The sequence below is a fragment of the Ceratotherium simum genome, chromosome 11, assembly GCF_057802395.1.
Source record: "Ceratotherium simum simum isolate JZ-2026a chromosome 11, ASM5780239v1, whole genome shotgun sequence".
Lineage (NCBI taxonomy): Eukaryota > Metazoa > Chordata > Mammalia > Perissodactyla > Rhinocerotidae > Ceratotherium > Ceratotherium simum.
The window spans coordinates 54,911,852-54,925,216 of record NC_141910.1 but is presented as its reverse complement, the minus strand read 5'-3'; the positions used below and the strand labels follow the sequence as shown (position 1 = coordinate 54,925,216).

Below are 13,365 nucleotides of genomic sequence, written 5' to 3'. Positions count from 1 at the left end.
GCACAATATACTCAACAGTGTACATAAATCCATATATCAAATAGTATTTTTAACAACTTTAAGGGTTTTTTTTACTGCTTAGATCATTATTGTTTTGTACTTTGCATTTGACTGACAACAAGCTCACAATATAAATAGAAGTTTCAGCTCTGCTTTCTTCTTGCTGTTCATGTGTCCTTGCAATATCACTTCAATCTTGGAATCTAAAACTTCAATCTGCGGTTTTGCAGGAATCTTTTTAAGCCCTTTGTCTATATAGCAAGGTTCATTTCATTCAAATCAGATAATATACTAATCTGAAAGACCACTAAACGAGGCAGGAGTGAACCGTAATATGTCTGAATGGAATGTAAGTACACTAATAAGGAGGCTCACGTTCCAGGCTGTGGTGTCCGCACTATCTTCCTCACAGGTTACCTCGCTTCCCATACCTGGTGTATATCATCAGACATGCAGATGTAGTAAAGAGTCAACCTGTGGATTAAATATTAGTAAAAGTTAATTGCCCATATTCTCTTGTTATACTCTGCCCAGAGGATCATTTTGCAGGCCTCCCACTTTGGAAACCATTGCTTTTAAAAAAAAACTAGAATGAGAAGATGGGACTGTGCTAGGCTTGAGGGAGCAACTGAGGAACATGGATAGTAGAACGAGATGAAGAAATTTAGGGCCTACGTGGTTAGCTAACTTGGCCTAAGGCTACAAAGCTAGTAATTTATGGAGTTAGGTAACCGATCTGACTCTACAGCCCACTCTTTCCGCTGTGCCACATCGCCCCCTCCAGGGCAAACACGAGGACTCCAAAAGGGAGAAAAGCATACATCCCCAAACGGTGGTGCTGGATCAGACCTTAAGTCACAGTCAAATGGGGTCCAGGGCCAGCCTGGTGGCATAGTGGCTAAGTTGCACGCTCCGCAATTCCAGGCATTCATCAAGCCATGCTGTGGCAGCATCCCACATACAAAGTAGAGGGAGATGCGTACGGATGTTAGCTCAAGGCTAATATTCCTCAGCAAAAAAGAGGAAGACTGGCAAGGGATGTTAGCTCAGGGCCAGTCTTCCTCACCAAAAAAATAAAAATAAAAATAAAATAAAATAAATGGGGTCCAGAGGCCAGCGCAACAAAACGCTTAGCCCCTTGTCAGTTCTATATAGGAAGTGATGTGTTCCAGAGTTGGACTAAGTGTGCAGGGAGAAGTTAAGTAACTCCCACAGTAAAGAATAAAGGAAGGAGCAGGCTCTAGAAACTTTTCCAGAATGTCTCTGTACTGCACCTAAGTGTTAAATATCCTTCATTTCCCTTGAATCTTTTTGTTAATGTCTTAACTCTCCCATCTCTCGGTTACTTCAAAGCATCCAGGTATGGAAGCTTCTTGTGCAAGTTCACTGTCGCCCAGCAAAATTCTTGCCAGTTTTTCTCTGGATGCTCACTGAATTAAGAAGTCAGAGATGACTGAGATTGTCACTAATAAGTACTTAGCTGTAACCAGTCAAACTTCCCTGAAAGAGAACTAACTGCCTTGCTTATTTCAGGAAAATTCTCAACTATTCTTCCTCTAACACTTCTTTTCCCTTCTCTTTCAGATTAAAAAAAATGCCAGGGAAAGTAAATGTTTGTAAAACTCTACAGATTTTCTTTTTTACAAATCTAAAAAAGTTCCAATAAAAAGCATTCAATAACTGCAGCCACTACTACACAGGGCTCTGAATAGCAAATAGAACCTCATAGGGCTGTGGTAACTATTAAATAAATTATGTAAAGCATTTAGCACAATGCCCGGCACAAAATAAGAGCCTAATAAATATTAGCTATCATTATTATTATTATTATTATTATTGATGTTAGTATGTAACCACCCTCTTGGATAATGCCTAGAATATAATTCTATAGGCAAGACTCCTTTTTCTTAATTTACAGTTCTTCTGATTTAAAAGTATAAAAATATAGACTGGAAGAAGAGTAAATACTTTGTTATCAATCATTTGCAACATTTTAAATTTGGAATAGAGAAAAGGTTTTAACAAAAGTGAAAGGAGGTAAAGAGGCAGAAATGCAATGTGCCTAAGGAATCAGAATAGAATGTAAGAAAACAGGGTGAAATAAGCCACAAAAAGGAGAAACAGGTGCCTTTCGTCTGCTAAAGACAAACCTCATAGTTTTCCCTAAAACCGGCCATGGGCTGCTCAGTTCATAAGAGGAAATTTTAGTTCTAAGCAAAGACACTAAACTACTTATCAAATAAGGAAATATTAAAAGCATATGAACAATAAAGAAAAAGGTACACTCTTGAAATGACATGCAAAGCTCTAGTTTTCATAGTCATATTTCAGAAAAAGTACCCTTGTTATTTCTATAGTTAAGTTTATCTCTAGAGAGATTTTTTTTTTAAGAAAGATATATAAGAATTACTTCTTCAAATGACTTTGGAATTAATGAAAAGAAAATAAGACCAATTAAATGTGTTTCAACCTGAATCAAATTATTTGTATTTCTTTTTGACCATGGTAGCAGTGTTCAGCTTTCACATCAATATCCTAGATGTTAACAATAGTTTCTTTTCTGAGTTGTCACATCTTTAATTTCAGTTAACACATTGGCAGTAATGACGATGAGCTACAAAAACCACAAGCAAAGCAACAGAGAATCAGATCTCAAGGGCTTAGAAATAACCTAACCCAGACCCCATATTTTGCACATCCACGTAAATAAAATGTCTTGTCCCAGTTTATAGCTGTACTTCACAATAAAGAAATGGAAACAGAAACCCAGAACCCCTAACTCTTGGTCCATTATACCACCTTTCTATATGTGAAGACAATGAGATACTTTTTCTGTGTCTGTAGGGAAGATTTCATAAACAATAAATTAAAATCACAAATTTAAAATTTCGGTGCATCAAAAGATCCTATTTTTTAAAAAGTTTTAAAAGCCACAAACTAGAAGAAGATATTTGAAGCCAAGTGAAATATTAACATCCAAAATGTAGTAAAAATTATAAATCAATATGAAAAAGACAAACAATAGAAAAACAGATAAATGATGAAAACAAGCAAATCACAGAAGAGAAAACCTAAAGAGAGAATAAAAACATGGAGCAATGTTCAAACTCACTAGTAATCAGAAAAACGTATATACCAGGGGCCGGCCCTGTGGCGTAGCAGTTATGTGGGCGCACTCCGCTGCTGGTGGCCCCAGTTCGGATGCTGGGCGCGCACCGACGCACTGTTTGTCAGGCCATGCTGTGGCCGCGTCCCATATAAAGTGGAGGAAGATAGGCTCAGATGTTAGCCCTGGGCCAGTCTTCCTCAGCAAAAAGAGGAGGATTGGCATGGATGTTAGCTCAGGGCTGATCCTCCTCATAAAAAAAAAAAAGAAAAACGGATATTAAAAACCAAAATAAGATTACATTGTACATCCAGCAGATTTGCAAAAATTATAAAACCTAACAATACCAATGGTTGGCAAGGCAGGGAAGCAACAGAAGCCACACATCACTGGTGTGAATGTTAACTGATGGAACCACTTCAGAGAGGAATTTAGCAATATCCACTAACGCTGAAGATGTGCATGGCACGTGTTTACTAGGTACACACTCTAAAAGACACGTGTGCACAAGCAGACATGACAAGAATATTCATAGCAGCATTATTTAAAATAGTAAAAAAAAAAAATCAGAACAAACTAATTGCCAATCCACAGGAAAACACAAAAGTAAACTGTGATACAGTCACACAAAAGAATCCTATTCAGCCAAGAAAATGAATGGATTAGAGCTACATATATCCATACGGATGAGTCTCACAGTATTGAGAGAAAAAAACAAGTTACAAAAAGATATATTTAATACTGTTAATATAATTTTTTAATGCAAAACAGTATTATACATTTTAGGGCTATTTACACATGTAATAAAAGTATGAACATACGTACAAGAATGAAAAACATCAAATTCAGACTAGTGGTTCCCTCGGAAGTGGAGGAAAATACAACTGGCAAGGAGTTATGTGGAAGTTCAATCTTAAGAGGAGTCTAGTTTCTTAAGTAGTGTGTACGCAGATTTTCACTATTTTTATTCTCTATACCTCTTTGAGGGCCAATGTTTCATGATGCTTAAAAAGTTAAAGGAAAATAAACTCACGGTCCAACCAAAACAGTTTACTCCAGAGCGCACTGGCTTAATCATGACACTATTTATTCTGTTTTGGTTTGTGTAGTTAAGAAAAGTTTAGTCTTTATAAGAAATCTCTCTCAAGAAGATGTAAAACATCAGACTGCTAAAAAGCAATGAAGTACCTCACTAAAGAAAAAGTCTCTCAAGGAAATCATATTGGAGACACAAAGTGGTTATACCACCATGCTCAGGAATCACGAGCGTAAGCCAAAAGACAAAACCCAAGTTGAACTCGGAACATAAAACAGTCTTGTTCAGAGAGAGCAGGTAGAAAGAGCATGGGCTTTGAATTCTGACCTGGGCTCAAATACTACCCCTGTCACTGATAAGCTGTGTGACCCTAAACAAGTTTTAACTTCTCTGACCTCAATTTCCTTGCCCATACACTGGAGATACCACACCTAGCTTCAAAAGTTGTAAAAATTAAAGAGTAGCTATTATCTATGAAAATGCCTTGACACACAGTAGCCTCACAATAAATAATAGTCATTATTACTTGCAGAAGAAAGCCTCTCTCCAGCAAGAGGAGTCACAGCAGACAGAGATAGAAGTTAAAAGGAGGGAGTAAAGAGTTTAGAAAAAGAAGCCAGAAGAAGCTGGAATGGTGAGGAGCTGAAGAAATCCTTGTAGAGTCCCAGAAGTTACCAAAAAAAGGTGTGTTGGTTTTTTGTTTTTTTTTTTTTACTGAGCACTATTTCATTACAGTGAAGCTTAGTTACAAAAATATTTAGTCCAAACCTGATTATTATAGCATTTCAGTCCTGTTTTGTTGTGAACACACAAAAATTCAAGATCAAAATGTATTTTCTTTAAAGGTTCATTTTTTTTTTGTTAAAAATGCATTGACAAGTAAATCATATACAATGTATCTGTTTCTCAGTTATCTACAACTCAGAAATGTCTGTCCTACTCTTAACATATTAAAAACTGTTAATTTCAACAAAAGCCCAAAAAAAAGCCCTCCATAAAATTCAACACCCAATAAAAATACAAACCAAGAACAGAAGAAAACTTCCTTAAATTGACAAAAGACATCTACCAGAAACCTTCAGTAAGTATCATATCTAATAGTGAAACACTGGAAGCATTCCCATTCAGGAAAAAGATAAAAATGCCCATTATCATCACTGCTATTCAACTACGGTTTATATAATGCTCTGGGCTTTGAAAGGTGGGAAGATAAAAACACAGCCTCGTGACCAGGAACTGAACCAAGACATTCACATACTCTGTGAGTGGATCTAAAACAGTCCCAATTACCTCAAAGAGCAGGACCCCGACCCATCATTATCATATCTGATTTCTTGACTAGGGTCCAATAAGTCAATGGAAGCACCTGAAATATCACCGCAGAGAGAAGGGTGAGCACAGAAATAAGAAAAAGAAAATCAAAAGCACTCACACTCAAATGAGTCTGTAAATTAAAATTTCAAAACACATAAGGAAATATAACACTAAGACAGACAACCAAGGGGCCGGCCCAGTGGCGCAAGCAGTTAGGTGCGTGTGCTCCGCTGCAGCGGCCCGGGGTTCGCCGGTTCGGATCCTGGCGCGCACCAATGCACCGCTTGGCAAACCACGCTTTGGCGGCATCCCATATAAAGTGGAGGAAGATGGGCATGGATGTTAGCCCAGGGCCAGTCTTCCTCAGCAAAAAGAGGAGGATTGGCAGATGTTAGCTCAGGGCCGATCTTCCTCACAAAAACAAAAAAAAAAAAGACAGCCAACAAAAGCAACAACTAGAATATAAATTCATTCCAGATGAAGTTTAATTTTACAGAACAAAGACCTCTTTTTTAAGTATATTTAGGGTGCTAGGATATAAATTTTTTAAATTACTGGGAACACAAAATGGTACAGCTACTTTGGAAGACAGGCCATATTGTACAAAGCTAAACATACTCTTACCATATGATCCAGCAATCACGCTCCTAGGTATTTACCCTAGAGAGTTGAAAACTTATGTCCACACAAAAACCTGCACATGAATATTTATAGAAGCTTTATTCATAATTGCCAAAAACTGTAGTAAACAAGATGTCCTTCAAAAGGTGCACGGATAAACCAACTGTGGTACCTCCACACAATGGAATATTATTCAGCGATAAAAAGAAATGAGCTACCAAGGCAAGAAAAGATAGAGAGGAACCTCAAATGCAGAATGCTAAGTGAAAGAGGCCAGTCTGGAAAGCTACAATGCTGTATGATCCCAACTATATGACATTCGGGAAAAGGCAACACTGAGGACAAAGTAAAATGATCAGTGGTTACCAGGAGCTCAGAAGGAGGGAAGAAACATGGGGTTTTTCAGAGCAATGAAATTATTCTGTATGATACTGTAATGACATTACATGCAATGTTCATGCAATGACATTGACAGTGCATGACATGTGGCATTTGTCAAAACCCACAAAACTGCTGGACACAAAAAGTAAAGCCTAATATAAACTATGAACTTAAGTTAATAATCAGGTATCAATATTGATTCATCAGTTGTAACAAATGTACCACACTAATGCAAGACAGGGGAAACTGCTCATGGGGCTAAGGGGGTATATAGGAACTCTTTGTACTATCCACCCATCCTGGTCACATTCAATTATGTACATAATTTTTTTAAATATCATGGACGATTCTGGGTATACACACAAAAGAACTGAAAGCAGAGACTTGAACAGATATTTGCACACCCATGTCACAGCAGCGTTATTCACCATAGTCAAAAGGTGGAAACAACCCAAGTATCCACTGATGGATGAATGAATAAACCAATGTGGTATATACATTCAATGGAATAGTATTTAGCCTTAAAAAGGAAGGAAACCCTGACACGTGCTACAATACAGAAGAACTCTGAAGACATTAGGCTAAGTGAAATAAGCCAGACACAAAAGGACAAATATGGTATGATTTCACTGACGTGAGGTAGCCAGAGCAGTCAAATTCATAGAGACATAAAGTAGAATCGTTTCCAGGGGCTGGAGGAAAGAGAGAATGAGGAGTTAGTGCTTAACTGGTACAGAGTTTCAGCTGGGGAAGATGAAAAAGTTCTGCACATGGAGGATGGTGATGGTTGCACAACAATGTGAATGTACTTAATGCCACAGAACTGTACACTTAAATGGTTAAAATGGTAAATTTTACATTATGTATATTTTACAACAAAAAAATTATGAGAAAAAGTGCTGAAAAACTGGTTATCCGAATTGGAAAAAAACATTATATCTCTTCATTATACCATACAGAAATTCCACATGGAAAGCAAAAAAAATTTTTTTTTAATTTTAGAAGAAAATATAGAAATATACAATTTATATCCAGGGGTAGAGAAAATTTACTTAAACCAGACACACACAAATTTTTTTTTTTTAACTTAGGGGAAATTTTTTCTTAAATATAACATTAAAATTTAAAACTTGTATACAACCAAAGACCTTGTTAACAAAGGGAAAAGGCAAGCCTCAGATGTCAGGATGCATTTGCAACACATATATCTATCAAAGAATTAGTATCCAAAGTAACCTAACTGTCCCTCAGTGAATGAAGGATACATAAACAGTGATTTAATTCTACAACTGAACACTACTGAGCAGTTAAAAATAAATGAGCCAGATCCACAAGTAGCAACATGGTTAAATCTCCATCAATTAAAATTTAAAATGTGCACCCCTTTGACCCAGCAAATCTACTTTTCATTCACTGCAGCAATGTCTGGAATGGCAAACAGCTTAAATGGCCATTAATGAGGAGAGGATAAAATAAACTACAGTACAGTACATACTGCATAAGAGATTGTGTGGGAGTCAAGAAGAACCAGGTAGATAGATCCCTATGTTCCACCATGGAAAGATCTCAGACATTCTGTTACAAAAAAAGTTGTAGAACAATGTGTATGGTGTCATGTCATTAATGTGGGGGGTGGGAGGAAACCCTGTTTTCTGTATTACCTATATATAGATGAAAACGCATAGAGAAAGGGCTGGGAATATCACAACAAAGTGATAACCACAGTTTCAGGGGGGAGAAGGGAGTAGGCCGAGGGGGCTTTTATACTGTCTGTACTGTTGGAGTATTTTATAAGAAAGTGTGCACTCACGAGCCATGTGCAGAGGTGCAGTACACAGCCACACAGACTGTGCACCACACAATCCCAGGAGCTGCCATTCGCAGGGACTCTGCTGTGAATGGCACCCCTACAGCTGGGCAGTACACACCCTGCACAACTAGACGCCACAGCCCTGATGCTTGTCTAACTAGAAATAAACAAAATGAGGGAGGGTGGACTGAAAACCAGCATGAGGGAACTTTCTGGGGTGATGTAAATTTCTACATCCTGATTGAGATAATGGTTACACAGTACATACATTTTTCAAAACACATCCAACTGTACACGGGACATCTGTACATTTTATGATATGTAAACTATACATCAATAAAGTTGATAAATTCAACACACAAATAAATAAAAAACAATATCCTTGGGAGAATCTTGAACAAGGCACCCAAAATTACAGGATCTAGGCACCCCAAAACAAGAACTGGTAGACACCTGCTGGTTGCACTCTGAAGTACACAGTCCTAAAACTAATGAGAAATTAACTTAGTTCTCCAAGGCTTACTACACAATGCCAAATTTGGATTAATATTACCTTTATTTTTTACATGAGGAAACAAAGGCCTTGAGAGATTTCTATTAGACATAAAGTAAACGGTAACTTGGCATTCTATTGGTTCTAATTTTCCAGCTCAGTAGAAATTTTGTCTCTCACACATAGGGGACACTCAAAAACCTTGCCAGCACTACTCTGACTACATAACCCCCTTCAAAGGTAATTCCACTGATGTATGATAAAAATCCTCACAGAACTCATAAAAGGTCAAGTTTTAATTTGGCAGACAAAGTAACCCAACAGGCAGTGCAAGCCAGGGCACTGAAACAGCAGCCTGGAGCTGCAGAGTCCAAAAATCCAACCAAGGCAGAGAAGAGGTAGATTCCAGCCCTCACAGAAGAGCAGACACACATTATCTTACTACAGACCTAAGATCCAAGAACCACGACAAAAATGAAAAAAAATGTTCTCTAGACAAAACTACCCTTCTTCCTCAGTGGCAGAAAAGAGAAGGGCCAGAATGGGATGATTGGCGATGAATGGCCCAAGGAGTAAGCTCCTGACAGCCGACAGGCAATAAATATGTGAAAGCGGCAGCGCGGCCACAAGGAATCATGACTCCCTTACCTTAGCCATTGCTTTAAATGCCAGCACCTAAGAACGTGGGTTACCTTACACCACCAAAAATAAAAAAGAGAGAACTTCAGGAACAGGGGAAGTCCATCAGCCATCCCTAACACCAGAGTTATTGATACTCTGTAAATACAGAGTAAACCTTGCTCTGTAAAATACAGCAAAACCTTGCTTGATTCATTCATTCATGCAATAAATATTTATTGCCTGACTGCTGTGGGCCAGGCACTGTACTTGTCACTGAGGATTTAGCTGTGAATAGCCATGGAGCTTAATTCTAGCTGAGAAGGGAATTTTTCTCTTTCTAAATTTCTTTTTCCCTTCTCCCCCTTTAAATGTTACACAGAACAGCCTTCAAAACTGTCCCAAATTTCTCCCGCAAGCTTCTTTGACTCTCTTGCTTTATCCCCAAACCAAGCAATTTATGGCCCCAATTTCCCAGCACCGGGAAAAGATGAACGAGACCTAAAGTGAATAAGGTACGAGACAAAATTCAATGCTGCTTTGTATTTTATACGCATACCTTCACAACCAAAACGTCAGCACCTAAAGAGCAAATTATGGCGTGTTCTACACTATTTTATGGCCCCAGTGCTGACCACGATTCTCCACCCACCGTAGCTAATCAATAAATTTACTAAGAATGCTGGAAAGTCTTCCTCATCGCAAGAAGGCCTGGCACAGGAATTTAACAGCAAGCATTCGTCAGCTGCATCCTCTGTGTCCTCTCAGGCCACTTCCCTTCCAAGGGTGACCTCGGTGCACAGGTTCACTGTTAGGCGCCTCGGGAAACAGTGTTTTGGGGTGATCTGAAATAAATTCCCTTCCTCTGCCAGGGCCTGCCTGCCTCACCTGCCCTCTGCCAGGACCTGCCTCCTTCAGCACCTAACGCAGAGCCTCCTCCCAGCGAGCCCGGCTCCAGCAGCATCAGCCCGGTGCCCGCACCTCGGCTCCGCGCGCCGCAGCCACAGCTCGCCCGGGACCCCAGAGACCCCTCCCCGGCCCGGGGCTCGGAGCCCGGCGGCGCCGGCCCGGGACTCCGCTCCATCCCCTCCGCCCGCCCCTCCAGGGCCGGGCGCGCGGCGCCGTCTCCCCTCGCAGCGCGCGCGGTGCAGTGGCCCCGGCTCCCCGCGCGCCGTCCCCGCCGCTCTCGGCCCCGCACCCCCGCAGGCTCCCGAGGTCCGGCCGCTGCGCTGGCTCCTTCCCGCTCCTCGCGGGCGCGAGGCTCCAGCACCGCGCTCCTCTCCCGCAGCCCGCGGCCGCTACCGCGGACCCCCCACCTTACTCACTTCCCGGCCGGAGCTGGGGGGCCTCGAGAAGGTCTCCAGCGGCCTCAGCCTCCTCCGCCTACTCCGGCCCGGACCCCACAGCTGAGGCGACGGCAGCGCCCGCTCAGGCCCCGGAGCCGCCCCCGCGGCGAACGTTCCCAGGCGCCCGGCACGCGCAGCGAGCCCGCCCCCGGCGCGAGGGCGCGAGGGCGCAGGGTGGGGGGCGGGGGGCGGGCGCGCGCCGCCAGCACGAGCGCGCGGCTGGGGGCGGGGCTTCCGCCGCGCCGGGGAGGGGGCGGGCAAGCGGGCCGAGTTCCCTTCGAGCCCCGCCCCTGCGGCCGGGCGGGACCCGCCCCCCCCGTCTCGCCTGCGGGTTCCGGGTCGGCGCGGGAAACGTGCCTCCTGGGGGTTTTCCTGCACGCTGGCGGCGGGCGGCGGGCGGCGGAGGTGCGTTTCAGATCCACAGGTATTTGCTCGGCCAGCTGGATGCTCGGCCCGACGTGAGTACAAGGTAAAGAATGCAAAGAACCAACCCAATGAATCATTCATCTTCGCCTCGAGCACGAGATCCTGCCCTGAGTGATTTTTCCAAATTAATTCAACTCAGCAAGTGTTTACTGAGCACCGACTGAGCGCCTCGCGGTGTACCAGGTGCTGTGTGGCTGCACGGTCACGGTCACGGTCCTTGGTCTCGAGGAGCGCATAACTTAGTGGAAAGGCAGCCATGTAAACAACCAGGTCTGGTGACCCGTGCAAAGCCAAGCCACAGGAAGATGCTGTGGGAGCGCAGAGGAGGAAGCGATTACTTCCGCTTGGACGATCCGGAGGGGTTCTTGGAAGAGGTGGCATTTGGATTCAGCCTCAAGGAAAAAAAAGAAAGTCCTAGGAGAAAAAAGGGAAGGCATCAAAATAGCTTGGACAAAGGACAGAGGGTGACCAAGGTTTACGATCTCAGCATCAGTTTTTTTTGTTTTAATATTATCCATTTTTTTAAGTTTTTAATTAATTTTTTTATTGCGGTAACATTTGTTTATAACATTGTATAAATTTCAGGTGTACATCCTTATATTTCTATTTTTGCATAGATTACATCATGTTCACCACCCAAATACTAATTACAATTCATCACCCCACACACGTGCCTAATCACCCCATTAACCCTCCTCCCTCCCCTCCTCCCCTCTGGTAACCACCAATCCAATCTCTGCCTCTGTGTGTTTGTTGTTGTTTTTATCTTCTACTTATGAGTGAGATCATATGGTATTTGACCTTGTCCCTCTGACTTATTTCACTTAGCATAATACCCTCAATGTCCATCCGTGTTATCACAAATGGCTGGATAGAATCCTTTCCAAACTGTGTGAAACATAGAAGATGATGCCAAATTAGGAAGAGCTACTTTTTTTTTTTAATGGCTCAAAGAATCATTTTTCTCAACATTATTTAAGGCTCAAACCAGCAGTGTCCTTTAAGAACTATTGGTTGTAAATGAAAGATGTAAGTTCCTAAGCTAAGTGACCCCAAACCAGTATGCTTTGTGCCTGATTTTTTAGTGCTTTTTGGCACCTTATGGTAAGGCAGACCGTGCCACCTCCTGCTGCTGCCTGCCCGCCTGCCTTTAGAACATCCTCTTCCTTCTCCTCTCATCTTCCTATTTTTAAAAAATAACTCCTATGGTGAAGGAAATGCTGGTAACCAACTTTAAGTGAGACTAAATAGGTTCCTCAAAAACAGATAACCTTTCACACATGAATTTTGTGACTATTTTGCATCCTTAAAAGACTTTTTCACTGGTATACAGGGTCTTGACTATGTCTGAATATGTTAAGATACTCAGAATATAGGTGAGACATCTTGTTTATTCCTTTACCACTCATTGAGCACCAACTGTGTGGGAGGCACTGAGAGGGTAAAACATTGATCTTGTCCTTTGGAGAAAAGATGTGAAAATAGTGTAAAATAAATATGTAAATATTGCTTGCTATATTTGCCCTATTGATTGAAACCAAGGTAATTTCAATATGTGAGCTAGATTCTCATAAACCATTCTGGGAACTAACTAAGTACACTTCTATTAGCATCTCTCCATCTTGGTTCTGGATTTCATCACCTTTCACATCTTCAGAAAACTTCTTTCAAACGTATTTCAATCATTCTCCCCCTCTCACTCCCAAAATTACCAACCCCTCTTACCCATTGTCCTTTGCCTTCACCATCTATTCATGTTCAAGCTTTTCCTGTCCTAAAGAAAAAGGAAGAAACCCCTCTGTCACTCTAGATTCTGCACTAGTTACTATGCCCTGTCTGTATTTTCCTTTACGAATGCCTTGAAAGTAGCCTACTCACTTCTGCCTCTTCAGCAGCTTCTCACTCCTCAACTCATGGCTGTGTAGCATCTGTCCCCACCACATCACTGCACTGCTCTCAGTCATTAATGGCTTGCTTAACCCTAAGTGCCGCCATTTGTGAGTCCTCATGTTACTAGAGCTCTTGGTCGCATGTGACAACACAGAGCACTCTACTCTTTCTGAAGCTCCATTGGCCTTCACGACATGATGCATCTCCTAACCCCTCTGACCACTCCTCAGTCTCCAGGGTTCTGTTCTCAACTTTCATTTCACCCCACACATTCTCCCTGAACCGTTTCATCCACTCCCTGTCTTCGTCTGCCACATTTATCAG

At 41.8% G+C, this 13,365-nt stretch overlaps 1 protein-coding gene across 9 annotated transcripts in view; it reads right to left on the bottom strand.

Moving 5' to 3' along the window:
• The window catches only part of DTNB (dystrobrevin beta), a 253,246-nt gene extending 242,380 nt beyond the window's left edge, over positions 1–10,866 (bottom strand). For 6 of the 9 annotated variants that reach the window (XR_015553675.1, XM_087437043.1, XM_087437044.1 and 3 more), the window contains exons 1-2: positions 10,705–10,859; positions 432–474 (exon numbers count right to left, since the gene is read on the bottom strand). Coding sequence is in view for 7 of the 9 variants with exons in the window: in XM_087437043.1 (XP_087293169.1) it covers positions 432–445 (14 nt within the window). In the remaining 2 variants the exon portion in view is untranslated. Of the gene's footprint in view, positions 1–431; positions 475–10,704 lie in introns of all 9 variants that reach the window. The other 3 variants (XM_087437045.1, XM_087437047.1, XM_014781904.2) reach the window with 2 other exon arrangements.
• Positions 10,867–13,365: the final 2,499 nt, after the last annotated feature.